At 50.8% G+C, this 26507-nt stretch overlaps 1 protein-coding gene across 2 annotated transcripts; it reads left to right on the top strand.

Moving 5' to 3' along the window:
- Positions 1 to 43: 43 nt before the first annotated feature.
- On the top strand, positions 44 to 20787 carry CYB5RL (cytochrome b5 reductase like). 2 transcript variants are annotated; one of them, XM_081144285.1, is made up of 7 exons: positions 44 to 82; positions 4730 to 5143; positions 6039 to 6187; positions 8766 to 8853; positions 12248 to 12352; positions 14843 to 15046; positions 18931 to 20781. In XM_081144285.1, the coding sequence occupies exons 2-7, from the start codon at positions 4949 to 4951 to the stop codon at positions 19132 to 19134; spliced, it is 945 nt and encodes a 314-aa protein (XP_081000411.1). In that variant the 5' UTR covers positions 44 to 82; positions 4730 to 4948; the 3' UTR covers positions 19135 to 20781. The 2 variants fall into 2 exon arrangements, with proteins under 2 accessions (XP_081000411.1, XP_081000410.1); XM_081144284.1 differs by having other exon boundaries at positions 45 to 82; positions 4863 to 5143; positions 18931 to 20787.
- The last annotated feature ends 5720 nt before the right edge of the window (positions 20788 to 26507 follow it).

The raw sequence follows: 26507 nt of genomic DNA, 5'->3' as shown, positions 1-26507 counted from the left end.
AAGTCAGGGCTTCCTTGTCTTGCCCCACCCTCGGGGGAGGGAGGGAACAGGAAGGGTCCTCATGGGAACTGAAGCGCTGTAGGTGAGTGGTGGCGACTGGGACCGGGACGGGATTAGGAGAACAGCTGGACTTCAAACCTGAACTCTGAGGAGCCTGCGCCTCTAATGGGCAGTTGTAGCTTGGGCAAGGCGCTTTCCTCTGAGCCCCAGAGTCCCCTGCTGTAGAAACAGGGCTAGAAGTGCCTACGCCAGCGTACCTGTGCAGGGCGCCGGCGCTCAGTGGGTGCGCTGTAAGTTTCCTTTCCTCGCCACCCACTTCTCTCAGCTGCGGGCACTTTACCGCGTCCCTGTCCTAAGCCTGAGAGTGGCCCTTCCCTCCACACCAGCGCCACGGCTCGTACTGTACACCTCTTCCCCAGCGCCGAGAGTGAGTTCCTTTCCTCCTTTTCCTCGGGATTTTCCTTTCCGCCTCCTGGAAGCAAGGCCAGAGCGATGGAGAGGCGTCCCTTTGCTCTTTGAGCAACACCTATTTATCAGATGCCCACTGCGTATCAGGCACTGTGCTGAGCATTGTTTGCGTTTGTGAATAAAATAGACGTGCTATGTGGAGCTTACAGTTTAGTGGGAGAAACAGCAAGTAAACAAATAAGCAGTTGGAACATACACTTCCTATCCCTTTCCTGTTTTCCTCTTTAGCATTTAACAGAAGCATACTATATGTTTTCCATGTTGATGTTATTTAATGACTGTCACTAGAATGTGAGCTCCATGAGTGCAGGGGTGTGTGTTTCTTCACTGATTTATCCCCCACCCCTAGAACAGTGCCTGTCACAGGGAATACATGTTTAATAAATGAGTGCTAATAGAAGCAAGTAGTGTACATGATAGACAATGAGAAAGGGGAGGTTCACGGAGGGCCTCTGAGGGTAGGTGACCTTTAAGCAAGGCCTGAAGGGTGAGGAGAGTCATCCAGCAGAGGCACCAACATGTATCAAAGGATGGCTTACAGGTGGTGCCTCTTAGACTGAAAAGGTAGAGACGGAGAGGAGGCATGAACCAGATCTTTAAAATTCATGACTGAGCCCGGCTGGTGTGGCTCAGGAGTTGAGCATCGATCTGTGATCCAGGAGATCCAGGATCGTTTCCTGGTGAGGGCACATGCTGGGGTTGCAGGCTGGATCCCCAGCAGCGTATGTGCAGGAGGCAGCTGATCAATGACTCATCATTGATGTTTCTATCTTTCTCTCCCTCCCCCTTCCTCTCTCTCTGAAATCAATAAAAAAAATATTAAAAATAATAAAATTCGCGACTGACATGGCCAACTTACTCCACCAGTTTCCAAAATACCAGAGAAAGTGGGATTATTAAAACATGGAAAAGGTAAATTTAAGGCAAAGACTGATAGGAATGACCCTTACAATGTATAGGCTTCTTACAGTTACAGAGTTCTTTCACTTCACTTTATCTTGCAAAAATCGCAGAGAGTAAGAAATCAGCAGAAAGGGGACCAGACCTCATTCCTTCATATAGATACCTGGCACATAACATGCAATAAAAGTGGGTCAGATTGATGTAACGCCATGCTAGGCTGCAAGCTCTGTGAAGATGGAGCCCATGTCCTGTTTACCTCCGCTGTATCCCAGCACCTAGCCCTGTGCCTGGCTCCCAGACTTTATTTCTAAACTGAGTGAGCACTCACTACTCACCAGAGTCTTCCAAATGCCAGGCCTGTGCTTGGTGGTAGAATACAGAAAGAATAAGACACCACCCTTGCCTTCAAGGGGGTCCCAGCCTGCTAAGCCTTCCTGAAGTCACAGTACCAGCAGCAGACCCAGGTTTTCTGAAGCCAAACCCTTTCCTCTATAAGAGATTTATTGCATACAGGGGGGCTGCCCTTCTAAAACCAATATTAGTAAGTGATAAGAAAATTTGGACAAGCTCTGATCAGGAAGAGCCTTGGGCATCATGCAAGAAGATTGGATTCCATCCAGTAGGCAATGGGGAGCTGTTAGAAGTTGCTAAGCAGGGGACTGGTGTGATCAGAGCTGGTGGCAGGTGCACGGATGGATGGTGTAGAGAGACTAGAAGCACATCCTTTGGGCCTGTGGGGAGCTCCAGTGTAAATGGATGTGGAAAGCAGGAAAAGTGGAAAAGATACTAACAATTAAGATTCCTTGGGAAGGTCCTGGCCTGGTAGCTCAGTTGATCAGAACATTGTCCTGAATACACCAAGGTTGCAGGTTTGAGTCCCCTGGTCAGGGCACATACAAGAATCAACCAACAAATGCATAAACGGGTGGCACAACAAGTCAATATGGTTTTTTCTCCCTAAGATTCCTGGGAAGTAATTGGTAACCAATAAACAGGACTTCTGGGTCCTGTGCTTTAGCCCTCTGCCCTTCTATAGTCTTGGCCCACACCTTGATCCTAGCACTTTATGCACAAATGAAGTTAGTGCCATTAGTGCCAGTGGAGGCACCAGGGTGCCCATGAAATTCAGTGACAGTTTGGCAAGTTGGACCCCTGTTCTGTGCCAGCCCAGTGGCCAGGCACTGGGAAATGGAGATGAAGACACCCTCCCCCTGCTCTCCAGAAGTATGAAATCTAGTGAGAAAGAGCACTAGCCTGTAGACATAAGAGACCCAGTTGTGCATACTAACCTACTAACCTCACCACTTCTGGCTTCCTAACCTGGGCCTCAGTTTTCTTTTCCGTGAAATGAAGAACAAGGATTGAGAGAGGCAGTGCAAAGTGCTTTGCATAGACTGGCTCAGTTAGTGGCATCTATTCTTATAATGGTTTTATCTGTTTAGTGGATGACTCTCCCACTAGGCCAGGAGCTCCTCCAGAGCAGAGACAAATGTCACTCACCTCTGCATCCCAGCACTTCTTCAGCAGCCCCTATTAGTAAATGTCTATGGCAGGAATGAACGAGAGGAAGCCAGAGGCTGGAACTCTTATAGGTAGTTGCATTTTAGAGTAATGATCTTTATATCAAATAATACTCTATGACATGAGATTTCCCCTCAGTTCTGTTAGGCAAGATTTGATTTGCCTGTGGAATTTTAAATGAATAGTTTGCTAATAGGTCAGACAATCAGGTCTATTTCTACATAGACTGTGGAGCTCCACATATAAATACAGATAACCTTGATGAATCCCAAACTACTTTCACAGAAACATCTCTAAATCATGGCCATATAACTTTTTCTCCCTGAACTCTTTCAGACTATGTTTACCTCACAGCCCTGAGACCAAGTTCCACTCCCTTCCCTTCCTTTCCCTTCCCCTTCCTCTTCCCCTTCCCCTTCCCCTTCCCCTCCCCTTCCCCTCCCTGTCCCCTTTCCTTCCCCTCCCTCCCTTCCTTCCCACACACTTTAAAATATACCCTGGGCTGTTTCATAAAATGAATAAAGAACAAGTCTCTACCCTCAAGGAGTTCACAGTTTCAAAAAGGAGGAAGACATGTAGACATGAATTTTGGAGCAGTGTGAAATGCTGTAAGGTAGAGATTCATTCATCTGAAGAATACTTATTGAACACCTATGATGACCAGGGCAGGACCAAGTGCAGTGAGTGCTTGCAGAAGGGAAGCCAAGGAGGCCCGCACAGAAGGTCCCAGCCTCCTGTTCTCTTCCTCTACCCACTCATGCCTCCCTTGGTGTGAGGACCTCCATCTCCAGACTTATGTACTCCGACCTGTTTAATCCAGCTGACAGCTGGATTTTGCTCTTGGATGCTCCATGAGCACTCAGCATACCTCAAACTGAACTTATCATTCCCCCGCCATTCCCTCTTTTTCCTAAAACTCAACTTCTCTAGAGCCCACTGTCCACCCAGGCATCCAAACCAGACACCTGAATGTCTCTTCGACCTTTCTGTTCCTCTTACTCCCTCACCTCACATCTAGTCAGTCTCTCTGTCCTATTAGTTCTCTCTTCAGTACTTCTCTAGGTGACCCCTTTCCAGTCATTCTTTCTGAAGCCTCTCGGTCCAGGTCCTCATCACCTCTCACCGGGACCCCCACAGCCTCCCCATCCCGTTTTCTTGTGGCTGAAGAACAATATGCTTTGAAATCAGACAGACCAGGTTAAAATCCCAGTGCCACCATTGTAGGACCTGTGTGGCCCTTTCCAGGCCCCAGTGTCCCTGCCTATAGAATGACACCTCTAATACGGGCCTTGTTGTACAGATTAAATGAGATGTAGCAGTTGGGCGGGTGATTCACCAGCAGTGCTGAATGAAAGCAAGCAGACGCAGAGGAATGCACTCATGTGATTCTGTATAGGTAAAAAGCATTCAAATGATTTGTAGAGGTGCAGACTGGGCAGAGCTGAACTGTAGTGGTGAGGGCTGCAAACAAGGAGACAATACTGAGGAAAGCAAGGGGATGACTGCATCAAAAGCCGAGGTGGTGATTACAGGGGCAGGGGAGTGTGATCGGGAGGGGACACGTATAAGTGGCTTCTGGGATACTGGCAAGGTTCTTTTTACTCGACTGAATGGTAGTTACAAAGGTGTTCTTTGATAACATTTAAATTTAGTTCTTATAATTTTTATAATAATTACATTATACATACGTGCTTTACTTCATCATTTAAAATATTTTAAAAATTCGACAAGAGTTTCTATGTAAAGTGCTTAATCCAGCACTCAGCACAGGAAAAGGTCAGGAGACCGTGGTTGCCTGTTCTGATTGTTTGTCTTGTTTGCCTGCCTCCCTCTCCAGGCACCAGACCCCGGGGTGATTTACCCCGTCCTCGGGGCTCACCCAGAACTCCGCACCTGCAAGCCTTGGGAGGATGGGAGGAGTCGAGGCCACCAGATGGTAACCACATGTTTCTGTCTTTTGGATTGGCCAGGAACGTGGCTGGGGCTGTGACTCTCACAGTCAGGCCTGCTCCGGAAAGAGCACCAGCTGTCCCTCGCAGGCTGCCCCAGCCCTCTGATGATGGCCGGGAGGGAGGAGCACGATGATGAGGAAGCCTGGCTGCAGCTTCGGCCTGTGGAGCCCTTGCCCTCCCAGTGCTGTGGCAGTGGCTGCTCCCCCTGTGTGTTTGACCTCTATAACCAAGACCTGGCGAGGTGGGAGGCAGCCCAAGCCAGCAAGGACAGAAGCCTGCTAAGAGGCAAGGAGTCCCAGGTAAGAGACTTCTCAGACAAGAGTGGCAGCATCTATCTGGCTTCAGCCCTGTGCAGTGTACCTGCTCGGGGAAGCTTCCCCTGACTCTGTACAGCAGAGGAAAGAGTGTGCTTAGTGGAAGTAGACAGATCCAGATTCAAAGCCTGGCCCTGAGCTGGGTATGTGGGGCACTTCCAGGAGTGAACTGGGTGTGGGCATTTTACAGGAGAGAGATTCATGAGTTATGGCACTCAGAGAAGACTTCCTGGAGGAGGTGCAGGTGGGGTGGAATGTCAAGGGCCGTGGGCTGAGACTTAGAAGACATGGCTTTGAGTCCCTGCTCATGGTGTGACCTTGGATAAGTAAGTCACTACCACCCAGGCCTCAGTTTTCCCACATGTAAAATAAGGATATTAGGTTAGATAATCTTTATGGGCTCATCAATTTTTAAATTTTGCAAATGTGGATTTTAGCAGGTTTGAAAGATGGGTGGGTCATTCATACATTGCAGATGAGTGTTCTGGACAGAGGGCCTAGCTTAGGCAAATAAAGGGTCACAGGGAGGAGGCAGCAGGGTGTTCTTGGGAGAATGGAGAAGAGTCTGGCATCTGACACATGGGAGGTAAAATGAGGCCTGAGGGTCATCCACAGGGCTCTGGAGTGTCCAGCTAAGAGTCCTGCACTTTATCCTGGGCAGAGGGGAGCCATGGAAGGCTTAAGAGTAGGGTAGAGCACAGTGTAAAGTGCTCTGGCATTCTTAGATCAGAGCATGAAAGGGAAGGTGGGACTACTCTCTATTATAAGAAAAAACTCACCAGCGGGATAGCCTCTCCTTGGAGAAAGTGAGTGGATGCTGTGGATGCCTGCATGTTTCTTGAGCCCCAGCTTCTAGCTGTTGGCTATTTTCCTGTTGCAGAGCCACCCCTCCAAACTGAGCCCAGAGACGTTCCTGGCTTTCCGCATCAGTGCCATGGACAAACTCACTGAGGACACCTACTGTGTCCGGTTTGCACTACCCGGGAACAGCCAACTCGGCCTGCGGCCTGGCCAGCACCTTGTCCTACGGTACACTCAGGTAGTGGGAGGATCAGAGCTTTGCAGCCCTGCTTTGCCATTTGCTAGCTGTGTGGCCTAGGACAGCTGCTTAACCCCCTACTAGCCATCTCAAAATAGACATAGTAATACATTACTCAGAGGGTTCTTGGGATTGAACTAGAGAATACATTTTCATAATTAATTAGAATAACAGCAAACACTTTTATAGCACATACTATCCAAGCCCGAGTTCTGTGTGAGTGTGCATATGAACTCATTTAATTCTCACAAAATCCTGAGTGCTAGGTACCACTATCAGACCCGAGAAGAAACTGAAGCCAGAGGTTCTGTGACTTGCCCAAGGTCACACAGTCAGGAAATGTTGGAGCCAGGATTTGAAGGCAGGCAATGTGGCTCTAGAACTTGTGGTATTAACCTAATATGATTAGCACCAGTTGATAGAAAGGGCACTGTCATTGAGAACTTGCCCAGTATCACACAGCTAGTAAGTCATGGAGTCAGGATTTGAACTCAGACAGCCCAGCTCCTGAGTTATACTCTTAACCACTCCTCTGAAATTCCTTCTTCCTCCCAGCCCTCTTGTGTACTGTCCTTCTGCCTCTGTCCCCACCTTCACCTGCCCAGGGACAAGATCCTTTGGGACCTCCAGATGGAGGCTTCTGCCAGGCAGTCAACTCTGTGGGGATGAAGCCTAGCAAAGAGATCTGAGCTGCGGACATGGATATGGGATCATTGGCATCTATCTGGACAACACTTGGGAAGGGCGGGGAATCAAACCCTGGCTGCTCGAGCATTTATGGTATTGGCAAGAGGAAGAGCCAGCAAAGGAGACAGAAGGTGTAGCAAGAGGACGAGGAAAACCAGGAGAGGGCATATTACTGGTCACACTCTGGCCACTTGCCTTGCACTGACCCCTGGTGTTTGTGCCCAGCTCAGTCTGGCTGTGACCTGGCTGGCTATCCTTTAAGCTCGCCATTCCAATGGATGAGAGGGGCCAGAGGGCAGATCACAGCCCCATGCAACCAATCACCCATAAATCAGGAACTCCCTCACTTCCTCTACCCTCTCTGCCACTCTAGTGACATTCCTAACACATGCAGCTGACCATGTCACTCCCTGTTGCAACACCTTCTGTGCTCTGTGATGCCTCCACAATGACTTCCTAATCCAGGCTCCCAGCTTCCTTTCCCACCAAGTTCTTCTCCCTCCCCCTGCTGCATATGCACCCCTTGTTCCAGCCTCCTGATCCACTCACCAGTTCCTGCCCTACCTTATCCTACCTCTCAGCTTTTGCCCAGGCTATTCCCCTGCCTGGAATTACTTCCTTTCCTGTCCCCATTCTCACCTGTCAGTGGTCTGCTAATCCTTTAAATTGCAGCTTGAGGAGGCCTCCTGAGGTTCCTGGTGCCCCCAGTGAGAGTGGTTGCTCCCTCTGTAGCATGTCAGTTTTGCCTCTGTTGTAGCAAATGTCACTGTGCTGTTTGCATCCCAGCCACATCATGTGTTCTGTTTGTTATTTCCTCATTTGTTCCACAAGCATTTATTGAATATTTCTGTTCAGCTCCCCAGCTTTTGATGTATTAGGACAGGGCCTTTCTAAAAAATCTTTGCATACATTATAGGACTCTAGAAAGGAGCGCTTGGGTACTTCCAGGAAGCTCTGAGGAGTAGTGGTGAGAAACTTGGTTCTGCAGTCAGAGCTACGGTGAATTCTAGCTGTGTGACCTTGGGCAAGTGGCTTTCCTTCTGTAAGCCGTGGGTTTTTCATTTGGGTGGTTATTTGAATTAAATAAGATAATGCATATAACATGCTTGGTGTATAGTAGGCATGTAAGACAACAAGGTTGCTATTATCATGATGATCATCCTGCCCCCTGTTGACAACATTGTGGAGAGGATTTATGCATGGGGTCCGGCTTTGGGCTAGGGCACTTTGAGGATCCTTCCAATTCTGATGATCCTGGCACATGGTGGTAAGTGTTTAATAAACAACTTGTTAAAAACAGTTGTTTTTATGATTTTGTGGTTGAGAAGAGGTCAGGAAAAACCCACAGTGATGTCCTAAAAACAGCTCACATCATTAATGTACTCTGGAAGCACTTGCCCATCTGTAATCCCAGTGGAACTGCACAACAGGGACAAAGATGGTTGGCCCCATTTTATAAAAGGGGCAACCGAGGTACTAATGACCTGCCTGGGAACTCAGCTCTTTTTACACTTTTGCGTTTTTTAATCCTCACTTGAGGACATGCTAAGAAAGAGGGAAAAAGAAAGGGAGAGAGAGAAACATTGATTGGTTGCCTTCTGTATGTGCCCCACCCAGGGATCAAACCCACAGCTTGGGTATGTGCCCTGACCAGGAATCGATCTGGCAACCTTTCGGTATACAGGACTATGCTCAACCAGCTGAACCACTCTGGCCACATTCAGTGATCTTTTTTCCTGCTCCCACTTGCTTGCCCCTTAGTGAGCATCACTGGGGATGACCAGGCCCCACCTTCACTTTCACCAGCCTGGCAGAATGGATACGTATATGGGTTTGTTGAATGACTGTCTGCCTGCCTGACTGAGTGCTTCTCTTTCCCAGGGGGATAGTAGATGGCTTAGAAATTCAGAGAGCCTACACACCCATCAGCCCTGCCAATGCAGAAGGATACTTTGAGGTTTTAATCAAGGTGAGCTGACTTACATGGACAACGCATTGAGATGCTGTGGACTGGAGCCCCCATTCGCTCTCTTGGTTGGGGTGGGGCAGTTCCCACCAATGTGGGAAAAGCCAGTGTTCACGTGGAAGGATGCTGGCTCGAGGGAAGAGTGGGGACAGTGAAGAAGGCCCTCTCCCATCTCCTTTCCTGGTGAAGGGGGCTGCTCAACCACTGACAGAGGGCTTATTCCTGACAGATTTTTTGAAAAGGAGGCTCAGACTGAGCAAGTGAAAGCTGCTCCTTCTCATTTTCTTGCCTGTCGGAGAGTGAGCACTGAGCCTGGGGGAAGGGGGACCCAGGCTGCACAGCAGTATTGCGTGCTGGGCATGGGGGTCCAGATGCATCTGGCGTGGAGCCTGTCCTCAGACAGGAGCAGCCGGAACAGTACAGTGTGATAAACACCATGGCAGGAGGCCCCAGTCCCACTTAAGATGGCTGGAACTGTGGGAAAGCAGGCTGGGACTCCCAGCAGAAGGTGCTTGTTTGAGCTGTATGTCTAAGTAAAGGAGTGGGCACCAGAGGGAAATGTGGGCGGAAGCTCTAAGTGCTGGGAACAGCATGTGCGATGGAGGACTGTTTATCCTTTGTCCTGGATCAGAAGGGGGCATGCAAGGAAAGGGTGGGATGCAGAGCGCCTTGTGGACCAAACTAAACTGATGTCCCCTCGGGAAGGTGGGCAGGGTCAGGGTATTTGAGTTGGGTCTTAAAGGAGGAGTGGAAATCGGCAGGGGCAGGGAATGGCATCCAGGCCAAGGGGACGAATAAGCAAAGGCAGGGAAGGGTGGAACAGAACAGGGTCTTGTGGGAACTATTCCCAGTCTGAATGGCAGGAGGAAAGGTGCTTGTGGGGCACACAAGGTGGTGAGGGAGTTGGCAGAGCTAAGATGAATAAAGTGGGTTGGATACAAAGTACCCCAGAGGCCCAAAGAATAGGCACCAGATACATAAGAAGTCATGAAGGTCCAATTATGTGGAAAAAATAATTAGGTGGAACTACATGGAATTGCTGATTCTCTAATATTTTTGACTTACAGAGAGAAACAGCAGTTTCATATGGGTCAACCTAAAATATAGCTCTAGATCATTATTTCCCAAATGGAATCCTAGGGAACACCAGTGTTTAAGAATAGCTTTCACATCCCTTTATCTCCCCTGTAGGACAGGAATTATTATCCCCATTTCATTGATAAGAAAGCAGAGACCCCAGGAGAACCCGAAGCTCCACAGTTACTAAGAAGTGTGGCTGGTGGTGAGCCCTGGCCTCCTCACTCCAAGACCCCAGCAGCGTCTCTGGCTTCTACCTTCCCTGCCTGCCTTCAGAGCCTGAGTGTTTACTCCCTCACACATAAGCTTGGATGGGATCCCTTCTCTGCACAACTGTTTGTCTGGGAGATTCCACAAATCCTCTCCAAATGGCCTGCTTCCCCAAGCTGCTTGTCTGGGTGTGTTTCTGTTGAAAGGATAAGCCTGGAGACAGTTCTCTCCCAGCTGCAAGGCTGATTTGCTCCTTCATTTCCCGGAAAGCCTCTCTTTAGAGGGATGCTTAATTATCCCTGAGCCGCTGGCTAGGAAGATCTGGAAATGTCTTTGCAAATTGGGAAGGCAGACGGGTTTCTTAGGTTTACCCTCCCTTGTAGACGGGAAGGAGGAACTCCTATTTCTCAGGCACCTACCTTCTGGGAAACGGGCACTGCCTCTGGCTCTTTATTTTCATTGTTTCGTTTCAACCTCATAAACACCCTACAGAGTAGATCATATTATCCCCATTTTATAGATGAAGAAGCTGATGCTCAGATATGTCATTGTCCCAAGGCTCCTTGGGTAGTATAATTTTCAGTGGAAGAACAAAAGTTCAGTGTCAGTCTTGTTTAACTGGTCTGTATTGAGTCAGGCTCTGTATGGGCTGTGCCTCCCCTGAGACCGGGGCCAGAAAACAAGGTGTGCTCTGAGCCACAGCCTCCAGCAAGTTAGGAGAACTGTAGCCTCCCTCCCAGACCTCTTCCAGGTGAGCCGAGAACTTTCCTTGCTTTATTCATATGGGTCCACGGAAGTCAGGGATGGTGCCAGAGGTGGCTGTGGGTGACCAAAGTCTGGTTATAATCTCAAGCCTGGTTGTAATCTCATATCAAACACCCTTTCAGTCCTATTGTCCAGTGCTTCCCTCTCACCCCCACCCTACTGTGTCCACTTGCTGTTCCCAGCACATGACCTGGGCCGTCCTACCCCTGACTATACCATACCTGACGCCCAGAATCCTCTCTGCCCTCTTCCTCCCATTCCCAGTGAATTCTATCTTAACCGGTCTTCAGGGTCCAGCTCAAATGCTTCCTCTGCCAGGAAGCTATCCTTGGTCCTGCTCCATTGGAAGTGACTGTACCTCCTTAGTGTTCTCCCAGCACTTTATTCTTCTCATGGAGCATTAGGTAGCCTCTACCTTGTGTATGTCTGAGACAGGTTCCTCTTAGACTGTGAGCTCCTTAAAGGGAGAGCCTACATCTGATTGATTGATTCATTCATTCATTCATATATTTATTAAGTCCTTTCCATGGTTCAGGCACTGGCTGCCTTCATGGAGCTTCAGGTCCAGCTGTCTCCCCTGCAGCCTCAGCATAGTGCCTGGCACAGAGTGGGCAGGCCCCCAGGAAATGTAGACTGCCCCCCCCCCCCCATGGAGGAATTTCCTCCACCTCCTTCATTTTTTTCATCCAGCCAGGAAACAGTGCTGGGTAATGCAGAGATTTCACATCAGTGGCCTACCCACTGACTCCAGCCAGCAAATGTATTTGATTTTGACCTGTATAGTGTTCTAAAATTTTGACTTAATTGCTGACATTTCAAAAATGGGAGATTTTACATAAAAATATGGATGTTTTGCTCCTATGGAAAATCAGAAGACGTAGCATCATCAGCCCCACAAACTATGTACTGGAATCTACAAAGTGGCTTCTTCCTTTAAAAGGAGCATTCACTCCCTAATTTGCCACAGTCCCCACTGGTCCCTGCTGCCCTCTGAGACTGAGACTGAGACTGAGTGTTGTCATCAATCATCTCATATCCAGTTCTTCACTTAGTTATGTTACCTGTATGGGCTCTGAGTTATTTGGGTTTGAGATCTCTGTAGTTAAAGCTGGAGGTCCTATGGATTCTCATCCAGCTTCACCATTTCCCTTCTGTCCAAGCTTCTGGGCCTCCTCTGAAAATTGGGAATGACAGTACCAATTTTGCGGGATGATTAGGAGGATTAAATGAGATAACACGTGAAAAGCACAGGGCATTGCAAAAAGGGCTCCACGGGAATGGCTGATGTGGTTTGTATTGGCAGCATGTGCCTGTCCCAGTGAGGTTTCCCTGTGTTTGCTCCTAGTGTTACCAGATTGGGCTGATGTCCCAGTATGTTGAGTCCTTGAGAACAGGAGACATGGCTTTCTGGCGAGGACCTTTTGGAAACTTCTTCTATAAACCAAACCAGGTGAGTGCCAGCATACTGGGTCCTCAGGAGACCCCTCCTCCCAGTGCCCCAGTTTAGCCTCTGGGACTGCAGCTTCAGGTTGCTGAATCTCACTGTGCCGTTCTTCCTGAGCCCAACACAAGCCCTAGAGTATCCTTGGGGTTGGACATGGGAGGAGATGGAATAGGCACTAAGAAACAAACTTGCCTGCCCAGGCTCCAGAGCTGTCCATGACTGCCCTTTGCTTAGAAAACTCAGACTCATGCACTTGGTGTTTAAGGCCCCTATCCCATCTCACCGTCAGATATCTTTCCATATTCATATTCCAGTTGCAAGACTATAAAGACTGCCCCTAAATAAGTCCCATGACTCCCTGCCTTGGAGGCCACTGCTTCCAGCCTGGAATGCTCTCCTTATCTTCATGCTACGTTCAGAGCCTCCTGATGCTCCCAGGAGGAATTAGTAAGTTCTCATCAGTTGGTGCATATCTGGAAAGCAGTCCGGCAGTATGAAGAGTCTTAAGAATCTCCAACCCAGTAATTCCACTTCTGGAAGTCTGTCCTGTGGAAAGAATCCAAAATGCTGACTCTTGCACATGTTCATTGCAGCCTTACTTATGAAAGCAAGACATCGGAGATAGCTGAGTATTCAGCAGCAGGGGAGCAGTTAAGTACACTGGGTTACAGGTACTTAAAAGAATTATCCTGGATTTTTAAGTTATGTTTATAAATGATCTTATATGTTTATGTTATAAGATCAAGTGACAAACACTAGGTACAAAACTGAATAGACAACAGGCTGGGAAACTAAGTTAAAATGCACAGAAAAAAATATGAAAAGAAAATGCAATGAAATGATAGCAGCTCTGGGTGATGAAATAATGGGTGATTTTTATTTTCTTCATTATACTTTCCAAATTCCCCACGATGAACACCTATTGCCTTTATAATTAGGAAAACAAAGCAAAACAAAAGCAAGTGGAAAAGAATGAGCCATTCCTCTCCATTTTTTTTGGTTAACTTAAAAATAGCTTTTATTGTTTTTTCCCCTTATTACAAATGCAATACATGTTCATTACCAAAAACATCAGCAGGTATGGAGAGGCAGTAAGAAGAAAATAAAGAACACCTGCAGGCCATCTACCCGGGCTTATCAGTCTCACTCCCTTGCATATATCCTTCCAAATCCCCTTCCACGAGTGGGGGCAAGTGCACACACGTATGTGTGTATAGTAACATCAAACATGTATGTCACTGGCACCTCCTCTGTGCCAGGCTCTGATTCTAGTACTCACTGTGTAGTAACTGGTTTAATCCTCACAGCAGCTCCTAGGTACTGTACCCTCATCGTTTTACAGTCATGGGGTGTGCATAATTTAATACTCTTCTACAATATTCTCCTAGTACTAACCATGCTTAGCCTTGCCTTTTAGCTGAGGATGGCCCTGTGTCCCCCAGGCCCTTGAGAGCAGGGACTAAGGACTGTCCGTTTCCTCCCAACCTTGAGGTGCACCTGATGAAGGTTGTGTTGACCACCTTTTCCCGGTGGAGCCTCTCTGTGCCTTGTGGCTGCTGCTCTGCACCCACAGAGCACCGCAGAAAAGCCCGTGCATGTCCTGTGTAGGGAAGATGTAGGGCCCAGCAGTGAGGAAGAAGAGATGGGGTCTCACATTGGCACTTGGCCCCCGAGGAGGCTGGGGTGCACTGGCCCTCTTTCCGGCCCTGTCTTGCTGCTCTGCAGTTGTCTTCATTGCAGATGGACATCAGGTCATCCCAGAGAACTGACACATTAGCATCTACCTGTGCATTCTTCCACAGACATGCCCAGGTATTCGTCCAGGGCCAGGCCCATGCTGGACCCAGGGGGCCCAAGGTGGGTCAGACAAGGCCCCTGTCCTCCAAAAGTTCACAGTCTGATGGGGAGACAGACACACAAACAGATGACAAAAGCACAGCATGGCCCATGTTGTGAGGCAGGGCCCACAGGGGGCTGTGGGAAAACGAGCCCTCAGCTGTCCCTGGCTCCGGGAAGGCTCACCAGAGGAGAACCTGAGCAGCAATGGGGGAGGGAGGAGCACGGCAGGCCAAAGACCGGAAGGCTGGGAGGGCAGGGATACAGGGCTGGGTGGCGTGGCCGGCAGTAGGGGCTCAGGAAGGGGAAGGGATCTCATTGGTAAGCCCTGGGCTCCACTTTATGTCATCTCCTTTAATCCTCACAACAGTTCCGAGAGAGGTGCTATTATGGGGATGCTTCAGAAGGAAAACAAACCACTTGTAGGATGGGCTACACCCTTATGCTCCCTTTCAGCCCCCAGAGTCCATGGTTTCTGTTACACAGACCTCCAAGCTGTAGACTTGAACAAGCAAGGGTGGTTTCCTGCAGGAGGTAGAGAGGGTCACCTAGGTAGATGACCACCGGGAGGAGCAGTGCCATCGGTTCAGGCACGCCCAAGAAAAGGCCCCATGATGGGTGGGTGGGGTCATATCCCCATATACCTGTCCTGTTTCCCAGTACGGTGAGCTGCTCATGCTGGCTGCAGGTACTGGCCTGGCCCCCATGGTGCCCATCCTGCACAGCATCACAGACAATGCGGAAGATGAGACCTTTGTCACCCTGGTTGGCTGCTTCAAGACCTTTGAGAGCATCTACCTGAAAACCTTCCTGCAGGAGCAGGCCCGTTTCTGGAATATCCGCACCTTCTTTGTTCTCAGCCAGGTAAGCGCAGGGTGAGACTGAGACTCTTCACTCCCCTGCACCTGTCCTGAGCCCTGCTGTGGCCTTTGCGCCCATGCTGTGATAGTCCTGTCACTGGTGGAATTGCCACTGTGTGCTTGTCATATTCATCATGCAGATGAGGAAACATGCTCAGAATGGTGGAGGTACCAGTCAGTGCCTGCTGCTTGATGGGGTAAAGCCAGGATTTGAGCCTGGGACTCTGATTCCGGAGCTCTAGCTCTCACCCATCATGCTTTGCTGCCTGCCATCTGCCCTCTGGCATCATCAGTTATATGGGCTGGGTGCTGGGTTGTGGAGTCAGTGGGCCAGGCCACAGAGTCCTTGAAGCTGTAATAAGCTCTTTGAGGCAGGGACCACCTGTCTGGGTCACCACAGTCCCCTCAGCGCTCAGCACAGTGCCAGACACAGAGTAGATGCTCCCTCCATCTGAGTCCACTGCATTCTTAGGGTCTCTACCATGTCACTTTGGCCTGCCTGGGAGGAAAGCTGCTTTCCAACTCTGGGCTGCAGGTACTCTAGCTGGAAGTGACTCTGCCTCTGACCCTCTGCCCTCTGGTTCCCCATCCCCTCATTCACTCAGGCCTTCTGGGCCCCTTCCCCTGAGCCATAGCATGGGGGGGGGGGCATCATGCCCTTATCTCAAGCCAGGCCCTCAGCTCTCTTTGCTCACCTGCTATCCCCTGGTTGGTAGCTTTATTTCTGTTCCTGCACCCCCTGGGTTGGGGTACCCTGCTGGTGCCTCCCTTCATTCTCTGTTGCTCAGAGTCACCCTCATTGCCCTGTACTTTGGACCACCCGGTCCCTAAAGATAAAGACTTGTGTGATCCTCGACATGTGGCTGGGTGGGGGTGTGACTGGGAAGGAGGTATTTCCCTTCCCAGTGCCAAATGTCTGGGGTTCCCCACTGGCCAGGGTCTGCTGGCCTGTCCATGGGACAGAGTCATCGAGAGGCTTATGCTTGGTGAACATTGGTAGCAGCGGCGCCTAGGACAGGGGAATGAGTGTAGCCGAAGTGGGGGTGGGAGTAAGGGAAGGGCCACTGCTACCCAGCAGCACCCTCAGCCCTGCCCAAGGGCCTGGTCAAGGAAGGTGGGAGATGATGGGGCAGGAAGCTGGCACCTGGCAGAGTCACCCGGGCTTCCTTTTCCCCAACCACATGCCAGGTGCCTGATATAAAAATGAAGATGACCTGCCCGGCTGGGCGTGGCTCAGCGGTTAAGCGTCGACCTAGGATCCAGGCGATCAGGGTTTGATTCCCGGTCAGGGCACATGCCTGGGTTGCGGGCTGCAGCCGATCAATGACTCTCTCATCATTGATGTTTCTAGCTCTCCCTCTCCCTCTCCTTTCCTCTCTCTGAAATCAATAAAGATATATTAAAAAAAAAAAAAAAAAATGAAGATGACCTGCTCTCTGCCCTCCAGGTATTCACCTGTATATGGCGAGACAGCCACAGGGATGGCTGACAATGGCTCTCTTTCACTGAGCACTTTCTCTGTGCCTGGCACTGTTCTAAGCATTTTACGTGTATTAACTCCTGTATCTCCCCACCACAATCTTAGGAGGTTAATCCTGCCATCATGCCTATTGTACAGATGTGGAAGCTGAGGCACAGGGAGATTTAAGAACCTTGCCTAAGGTAACAATGAGTTGGTGGAGAACTGAGTGTGAACCCTGGTGGTCCTACTCCAGAGGCCCTGCTCCTACTGCTTATCAGTATAATACAGCACAGGATGGGTGCTGCTGAGGATGTTCAGGATGCTGCAGCAAGCAGGCAGGGCTTCACAGAGGGGATGGCAGCTAAGCTTGGGCTTGTGGGTACTTAAAGTTCACTAGCAATAGAGGGCCTTCAGCCCTGGGCTGGGGCTTGAATGATGCCAGTGGCCCGGGATGGGGCAGGTGAATGGGCTAGCCATCAGTGGCAGGGACAGTGGAGAGGTACCTCCTACTTGTCTGCACTCCCTCCGCTCAGGATACACCCTCTCCTGCCTGTCTGCAGGGACAGCCAGGACAGCCAGTGACAGCTTGCATCTTCAAGCATCTGCCTTCTCCAGACACCCCCTGTTCATTTGTCCTTCATCCTGCGGCTGGAATGGCAGCTCTGACCACACCACCCCCCTGCCTCTAGCCCTTCCCTGGCTCCCTACTGCTCTCAGGACAACCTTCAAGCCTGCTGGCTGTGCCAGGCCTCTGTGGCCTGACTCCAGCCTGCCTTCTCTGCTCGCTGTGTTCTGGTGTCACTGGTCTGCTGTGGTTGCAAATGTGCTGTGCTTTTCTGGCTGGTGGGCCTTTGCTCACCACCGTTCCCCTTGCCAGGGCCACTTCTCCCCACTTCTTCACCCTCCCCTCCTCATCCTTCACATCTCTCTGTGGAGGTGTAATTCCATTTGGAAGCTTTCCCTGAGCCCCCAGGCTGGTGTAGATGTTTCTGCTGCTACAGGCCTGGGCTCTCCAGCACCTACCCTAGGGCACCATCAGCTATCATTGTTTACCCGTCCTCTCCCCACCTGAGTCCTCTCCCCACTTGAGTCCTCTCCCCACCTGAGCGGTAACCAGACCCATTGCGTCTCTGGGTGTGCAATTGAGAAGGGCTGAGTGAACCTAACTGGCCTGAGGGAAGGAGGCAATGGGGAGGAGAGGTCCTGCCTTCAAGGGCCTATCGGGTATGTCAGAGCCTGGAGGGAGCTGGAAAGGGCTAGACCCTCAAGAGAAGATGCCCTTGTCAGTACCTGTCAGCTCTGTGAGGTGGGCTCCAAGGCCCTGGGAATGCACCTGAGATTAGAGGCCTGTGCTCATGGAGCCTCTACCAGGGTTTTCCCATCACTCCACTCTCATCACAGTAGCTCAGAGAGGTCACTGTCACTCAGCCAGGAAGTGGCAGCAAAGCCCAGATTCCACCCCCCCACCCCCCCTTCTGGCCTCTGCTTAGCCCTAGGAACTAGAAGCCACCTTAACTGGGTGTGCACAGGTTTGAATAGTCAATAGTCTCATTCTGCTGTTTTTTGTTTGTTTGTTTTGGGTGCTGGTTACATGAGTTCGTCTCTTTGCTAAAGTTCTTCAAACTATGTATACTTAATGAGTTCTACAATTTTCTGTACATATATTATACTTCAATGAAATGTTTATTTAAAAGGAAGTCCTCCAAGTCAGCTGGCGGCTGTTCTTTTCTTTTGTGATCCTGATGCTGGAAGCCACCACTGAGGCTGGAAGAGCAGAAAGAGAGCCGGAGGCCTGGGTCCCCCGGGCACTGAACTACGCCAGCCTTTTTCTGTGAGAGAATAGACTCCTCTCTTGGTTGAGGCACTGATGCTGGGATCTCTGACACCACAGGCAGGATGACGCCAGGAACCTTTCCTGTTTAGAGCAACTGCTCTGTCCCCAGACCTAGCACAGAGTGATCACTCAGTAGATACTGAGAAACCCACAAGTTAACTGAAACCTTAAAACAAATGAACAACAGTTATGGTCCAAGGGGAATGGTATAGACAACCTTGGAAAGATGCTAGGAGACCCACAGCAATGCAGAGAAAACACTTCCCCAGGGTGACAAGTACAGTGGCCCCCAAGAGGCAGTGAGAAACATTGGGTCCTGGGTTCTAGTCCTGCCACTGCCCCTGCCTCATTGTGTGACCTGGGGAATGTCCCTCCTCCCTGTGCCTCCCCTGTTGTAGGAGGGTAACTAGCTACCCGTAGGCTCATGGTGAGGATACTGAGGCCCAGTGTGAGCAAGTACCTGGCTTGTGGTAGGGCCAGGTGAAGGTTGCCTTTCCACCACCCTGCCTCAGTTTCCTCATTTGGCAGAGAGCTGGCTGCATGAACTCTGGGGACTCCCGGTCATCACCCCCACTGTTTCTCATCATTACAGGAGAACTCCCCAGAGCAGCTTCCCTGGAGTTACCGGGAGAAGACCCGCTTTGGCCGCCTGGGCCAGGACCTGATTGAAGAGCTGGTTGGCTCTTGTCGGAGAAAGCCATTTGCATTGGTCTGTGGCTCGGCTGAGTTTACCAAGGACATGGCCAGGTGCCTCCTGCATGCAGGCCTGGCTGAGGACTCCTACTTCCTCTTCTAGGCCTGGCCTCCCTCCCAAAGTCCAGGCCAGGGGCCTACTCATGGAGGAGCACAGACTGGAATCAGAAAACGTGGACAGAAGACCACCACTAACTTGCCAGGTGACCTTGGGCAGATTTCTTTACCTCTGTGCACCTGTTCCTCATCTTCTGACTCCCTTAGGCAGGCATCCTGTTGTGTGGAGGGAAGATGGGGCTGCAGGAGCCTGGAGAGGAGAGTAACCAGCCTGGGAGTCATGGAGGACTTCTCGGAGGAATCCTGGTTCAGGCTGAGCCCCAGGATGAGTAGGAGTTGGTAGGAAGAGGGGCTAGAAGAGCTCCCCTGCTTCCTTAGATTATAGGGTTATGCGGGGCTCCCATCAGACCATGCCTGCTTCCCCTGGAGGCTGAGAATCCCTGTGTTCCCAAAGGGCTGGCTCAGAGGAGGTGTATGTTAAATGTTCAGGGAATGACCATAGGGGCGGCTGAGAGCTCTCTGGAGGCCTTATGTACCTCCAGTGCCATGAGCCAAACACAAGGAAGGTCTTGGGTTCTGTGACCTGACCACATTCCCAGAGCGAGGTGGGGCCTTGGGTTACCTTTGTTTTTGGGCCTTTCCTGCTTCGAATGGCTTCACTCTCAGTCTCCCTTCCCTGGCTCAAGAGCCCAGCCGAGAATCCTTTTTCCAGCAAAAGAGGCATAGATGCAAACGCCCCTCCCTCCTGCAGGCAGCCAGCTCTGCCCTCCCTTCAGCTCTGGTGCCCTGGTGACGGTTGCTATGGAGATCTAAAGATAGAGCAGGAGTCAGGAGACCTGGGTCCTTCTCCCTGCTCTGCCCACTGAGTGGATGCTCATTCTGATCCACCCACCCCTCTCCGCACCCCGCCCCTTCCATCCTGCAAGGGGCTTGCCCTCCCCAGGGAAGCCAGCGCCCCTGGGCAGCGCACTGCAGTTAATGAATTCTGCTTTTCACAGCCATGCTCCAGTGCGCTGCACCAGCTCAGGCTGGCTACAGACAGTCCCAGAATCAGAATGTTAAGTCATGGAATCTCAGAATGAGAGAACCATAGAATCATCCAGTTAGAATTTTACAGTCATAGAATCACAGTCCTCATCATGTCAGAGATTGAAGTTCAGGACTCCAGAGAGCATCTAGTCTGCTAGACTCATTGTATCGATGGGAAAACCGAGGCCCCAATGAGGGCCAAGTAACCTGACCAAGGGACAACAGTTCACAGCAGGGCCAGCACCAGAAGCAGATCTCCGGATGGCATCCTGTGCTCAGAGTCCTGTACCAGTCAGTGGTTTTCAAACTGGGCTCCATGAGACACGAGGGTTCCTGGCGTGGCAGAAGTGACGGGATGACCACGTGGGATCTCCAGGACCCCTTTCAACCGGAGCAGTTTCATTTTTATCCCATTTATGTCTTGGGCTTGGATTAATTTTGGTTTGTGAAAAAAGCCTTTCCTTGTACTGCCCAAAAAGTTGCAACAAATCTGTGCTGTGCCATGTCCAGTAAATAATCATGACAAGCAGTTGGGGATGGTGCCAAAGGTTTCAAACTGTTTCACAGGTGGAATTCCATGGTCAAATGGATGTGGGGAATACTGACTGTGACCTTCACTGAGAATCATATATGTACATGAGTATATTAAAGGCTCTGAAAGTCCAGCAGTAAAGAAACTTTTAATTTTGTTTAACCTAGAGTGTCCCAAGCTAAGTTAACTGTAGAACATTTTTATCCACTAGAGTCTTTTAAGACCAGCGATCCATGGAATATGCTTTGGGAAACGCTGGGCGGTCGCAGCACCTCTGTTTAGCACAGTGTGATGTGTGGGAAGGCCCTGCCCTGAGTCAGAGGTTCCAGCAGGAGCTGTGATCTCCTTTGGCCTTGCCTGTGACTTGGGCAAGACATATATCCTCTCTCAGGGCCTTGGAAATCTGGGCGTCTTCCTCCTTGCTCTCCTCCCCCTCAGCACATCTTATTGGTTCTCCTCACAGGTACTGCTGGAGGGCCTGTTATGAGCCAAACTCTGTTCTGGGCACTGAGGAAACAACAGTGAAAGGCAGGTGCAGTTCTAGTGAGCTCCTCTGGGAAGGAGAGCAGACATGAAACCAGTAATTCTAGGGATGCGTGTTCTAGACAGGAATGTGTGAGGTGCTAGGAGCTTGGACAGCAAGGGTTAGCCCAGCCTGGGAGAGGCCAGGACACGTGCCCGCACAGAGGGCAGAGGCTTCAAAGATGATATCCTCATTCATAAGGGTGATGGGGGTGTCCCCATTTAAGGGGTGGGGAGTCTGGGGCAGTTCTTGTGTGTCTGTCTTTGTCCCGTTAGGTATTTGATGTGTAGATATTAGACAAGGCCACCTAGTGATAACCAGCAGCCCATCTTGCCCTACAGTATCACCCTCCTCTTCCCCTTACTCCATGTGGGATCTGCGCAGCTTGGGTACTGGTGGGTCTCTTATCATGGGACAGTGGTGCCAAGGGGCTCATATCATCTGGAAATTTGAGAGCTCGTTGCTGGTGCCATGCCTCTCAAGATGCTAAGTGAGTCCAAGAAGAGGACTGGTTGGAATGTGTGAGGATGGGCCTCTTTGAATTGGGGGTGTTCCCATCAGCTGGCCCATTTCTGCCATCTTTCCTGATAATGCCCCCGTAGCAGGTCATGGGAGGTGTGCAGTCAGGGTCATGGCAACAAAAATGAGATGTGCCTCAGTCCAGCCCTCACCACGTTGTGCCTGCACCACTCACGCATTCCCCTCACTGGTCTCCTAGCCTCCAGCCTCTCCCCCACACCCGCTTCACACTGTGGCCAGACCGATTTTACTGTGGTGAGAACACTTAACATGAGATTACCCTCTTAACACATGTTTAAGTGTACAGTGCTTTAGTGTCGATAGTAGGCACAGACCTCGAGCTCACTCAGACCACTTTTTCTAACACACACAAATCTGAGCCTGTCACTCCCTTGCTTAAGATCCTCCAGTGGTTCCCTGCTACCCTTAGGATATAGCCTCTCAGCTGTTTGCCTTTACAGACTTGTTTCGTGATACTGACCCCTTGCCCTCCCCACCCCCCACCCCCAACTCTTAATGTTCCAAACTTGTTCTCTTGCATCAGCCATTTCCTTCACATTGGCTGCTTCCTCTGCCTGGGCCATCCTGCCCTCCTCCTGTTGCCACTCACCTTGGCCTCCTTATCTCCTAAGGGCTCAGCTCAGTGTCACTGCCTCTCGGAAGTCACTGCCTGCTTCTGCCACTCCAGGCGAGATTAGTGAGAGTCTCATGCGTTCTGTTGCTGCACTTCTCAGCCTGTCTTGTTTGCCTGCAAGCACATCAAGGGTCCTGTACTGCGGCCTGTTCATACACTGATTCTGCTTTATTATGCTCCATAATTAAAGACGAAAAAAAATAGATTAAATATACCTGCTCAAAGTGCTTCAGCAGCTAGGGGCTTAAAAACATTCATTCCCTCTCCCCACCTCAGGATTTGCTATGTCCCTTTATGCCTCCAAGCTTTCCAGTGTCTCATTTGTGAGCACCTACTGTGTGCTGGCCTGGTCTAGATACAGCAGCAATAGCACAACGCCCAACACTTGTAGCTTACATGCTGTTCCTTCTGCTTGTCCCTCTTCTTTTTCTTGTAAACACAAACCAGAGTGACTTTCCAGACACCACAGGTGGGATTCTTCTCTCCTTTTTAAAAATTGTGTTCCTTTTTATATGAGGCTGACCTAGGTTCAGATCTCTTACTGATTCTGTAAGTATTCAAAGCAAGTAACTTGGCCTCTCCAAGCCGCCGTTTACTTGTCTACACAATGGGGTGTGTGTGTGTGTGTGACACACATTCCCAGGGTTGTGTGAGGATGAAGGAAGCATGTGCAATGCCCAAGAACGGCACTTGGCACATAGTGGGTGTTACACCCCGGTCCCCTCCTGCCCTCTCCCTGTTGGCCCTTCTCAATGGTGTCGGCCCGTGGCTGGCCTCTGAGGGCAGCATGTGTTCTTAAACTTTTCACTTTCAGGAACTCTCCTTTTTGTTATTTTTCCCCATGCTTTGGAAGATTTTGATCCCAAATTGCATGTATTAAGTCATTATTAATTTATCTCCCATTTTTTATTAATCAAAGACATATATAGCTGCCCCCCAGAGCTTCTGATCTGTACAGCCAGCTGGGAGCCGCACGTGGCTGACATAATTCCAGCCAGAGGCAAAGGCACTCAACAGTGTGTGGTCTGGGTGGCCTGAGGAGGGTGAATGTAGATGCATCATGCTCGTTTTCTTTTCATTGACCATGAGTTGTGGGCACTGCTCTGACAGGTCACTCGTGGGCTAGGGGCTGAATTTTTGGGGCCAGGCTCTAGAATGAGGCCCCACGTGGGTCCCAGACCCCTCATCCCATGGAGCTCACTCCACATAGATGGTGTGCACCAGCGCCATGCAGAAGAGCGTAGGGTTCACAGAGTGGGAGGTGGCAAAGCTGTCTGTACAGGCCCCATAGGCTCTGTCTGGAGACCACCACACCATCCTGCCCCTTGCTTCTGATGCTGAAAGACCACACGAGTTTGTAGCGGGGCAGGGTGACAGCCTTGACCAGGTTTGGATCTCAGCGCTCAGCACCGCAGCCAGGTGGGCACGCTGGGCTGGGTGGAGAACCGCACTGTCCAGCTGGGAGGGCAGTGAGCCTGCATCAGCTCCTCTGCCTGGATGCAGGGGAACTTCACCTCCGGCTGGCCGACCGCAAGGAACCTGGAAGGAGAGGAGGGAGGTGATGGTGGGGGTGTTTGCAACAAGGAACATAGAATTTGGGCTTGAGGCCTAATATGTTGAACACGGAACCCTGAGTTGGAGCATGGGATTTGGGACACGGATTGAAAATGGGGCACAGAACCTGGAAGACAAGACAACAACTTCATAACTTCATAACAACTTCATGTGCAGTGCTGTGCGGTGATTAACCCGGCTTCCAGGTGGCCCTGCCTGCAGTAAGTGCCCTAGGGCTCGGGGTCCTGCTTCCCCTCCCTCTCCCGGCGCCCCTCCCCCGCCCCTCCCCCTGCCCCCAGGTCACTAGCCCACACCCGCTCTTGGACGACGCTGACCATGCTCTCAATGTCTGATTCTGTAAAAGTGAAAGTGAGCATGGAGCTAAACAACTTTCACTGAATGTCATCACCTGTGCCAGGCCGGGTTTGCCCCAGAGCTGACAGAGCAAGGAAGTTTATATGGGAGGTGAGTCAAGGAAACGCGGTAAGGGAGTGGGGAGGAACACCAACAAACGTGTGCTGATGGGCGGGTGACCCCGGGGCAGCTGGAGCTCATCTGCTGGGGTCCCGCCATAAAACCGCTGAATGCCCTGCAGACTCCCACCAAGGGACATTTATCCACCAATGTCCACTGTCCCTCAGGAGCTGAGGGTCGCCTCCCAGTGCAGCAGCTCCCTCATTGGTGGCCTCCCAGCGGTGGCTCAGTGCCTGGCAGCCAGTGATGCCCTCAGGCAGAGTCGTAGGAAGCCTGGTGCACCAGGAACTTTTACTTTCTGCAGGTTCTGCCAGGTGAGCAGGAGGACACAGGTGGCACATCAACAATGTGCACTATGCTATTTCACCTAATTTCACAATCTTCAGAGAGCAGTAGCGGCTCCATTTTGTAGGCAGAGAAGCGAATGCGCAAGAGGTAAAGCAGCTGGTGGAGGATGGTAGGGCTCCGTGGCACGTCCAGTCCCACCCACCACCCATCTCGTGCCGTGTCTGACCAGTAGGGGTTGAAGCAGCATCTGGTGAATGAATGAATGAATGAACGAATGCATGAACGAACGAATGAAGGCCTGGTGGATTAGTTACTGCTCTTCTGTAAAACGAAGGTGGGACTTCCCTTCCTCCCAGGGCTGCTTTGAGGAATACAGGAGATTGCGTCAGTGAAGTGCCCGGCATCGTGCCTGGCCCACAGTGTGGTCTCCGTGTGTGTTAATTCCCTTCCTCCGACTCGTCTGAGCACAGCAGGGGTCTCTACCAAGAAGTGAACCTTCATGCCCAGCTCACTGACCACCTTCAGGGAGCTGCTCCCTGAACCCAGATAAAGGGCCCCAGGGAATCTCCGGCATGTCTCTACTGGCTCCATCCAACCAGTCCCAACGCCCGTCCAAGCTTCCCCGTGTTAACAAAGCACAGCAATAGCTCGCCCGGTGTCTATGTTATTGCAGAGAAGGCTTTCTCTCACTCTCTGTCTCATGTGTTCAGCCTCTCCTTGAAGAGCTGCGTGCAACTCATAGAGACTCCTTTCTCACCGCCTTCACTCCCCAGCCCACTGCCATCTGGTCCCCTCCCTACATGCTCTCAACAGGGTTTCTGGCATCCAGAGATCATTTTTTGGCAGCATTTGATGCTGTTGTCAGTGCCCTCCTTTCTGAGTCTCAGTTTCCTCAATAGCATAATAATTCCTACCTCACCAGATCATTCTGAGAACTGAATAACTCCTTCGTTCAGGTACTCAGCAAACATTTCTGAACACCTGCTCGTGCAGGCTCTCCTCTGGCTCTCGAGAACCCTGACTGTGGAGGTGTCTCCTGGGCGCACAGTTGCTGCTATAACAAATGTGAGAGAGCCTGGCACTCTGCCTGGTCCTAGTGGACACTCAGTGAACGTGGGGCTCTGTCTCCTTTCTGCCTTCTCTGGGTCTCAGAGAACCGGTAGTAAGAAGGGGTCGGACTTGCTCTCTGAAGTCCTCTCTAACTCTGATGGTCCAAGGCCCTGGCCCACCCTTCTCTGGCTCCTTGGCCCCTCCACCACAGCGACCCCTTCTCTCTCACTTTGAGTCCCACATGAGTCTGCATGCAGCCAGGAGGCCAAGAGGCTGAGCATGGCAGTTTCTGTGTCTGGACTTTTTGAAGCTTGGCTGGCCCCCCTTCTTGATGAGGGACCTGATGTTCCACTTCCCCGACCAGAATTGCCAGTGGCCTGAGGGGTAAGTTGGAGGCAGGAGGGACCAGGGCTCTCAATGAAGAAGGCTATGGGGATCTTGGCCGCCAGCTCTGCCCCCAGGCATCTATAAGCCTCCATCTCGAGTCTGCACCAAGCTCAGACCTCTTCTTCCTCCCCACAAAGGGCTTCCACGTGGGAAGAATCAGTGTCACGGTGAGAACACAGGCTTTTGAGCGGTCAGATGTAAGTCGAGTTTCAGCTCTGCCACTAAGCAGCTGTGTGATCCTGGGCAAATCATTCATTTATCTGAACTTCAGTTTCCTCGCTTGTAAACTAGAGAAACTTTTATTCCATCTCTCAGCAGATATTTACTGAGCACTTAATCTGCACCATGGGCTGAAATACAGCAGTGATAAAACATGGGATCTTTGCTCTCCAGCTGATCATGTGCTGGTGGGGAGACAAACAATAAACA

The sequence above is a fragment of the Miniopterus schreibersii genome (genome assembly GCF_964146895.1).
Source record: "Miniopterus schreibersii genome assembly, chromosome: 8".
In the NCBI taxonomy this organism is placed as follows: Eukaryota; Metazoa; Chordata; class Mammalia; order Chiroptera; family Miniopteridae; genus Miniopterus; species Miniopterus schreibersii.
The sequence above is the reverse complement of the archived record's forward strand: the minus strand, read 5'-3'. Positions and strand labels throughout refer to the sequence as shown.

Bases quoted from the DNA above. Each gene is read 5' to 3' on its own strand.
- CYB5RL (XM_081144284.1), top strand. From the start codon at position 4,949: ATGATGGCCGGGAGGGAGGAGCACGATGATGAGGAAGCCTGGCTGCAG. The intron at 6,188-8,765 runs GTACACTCAGGT...TCTCTTTCCCAG, and splicing joins GGCCAGCACCTTGTCCTACG to GGGGATAGTAGATGGCTTAG. The intron at 12,353-14,842 runs GTGAGTGCCAGC...CCTGTTTCCCAG, and splicing joins TCTTCTATAAACCAAACCAG to TACGGTGAGCTGCTCATGCT.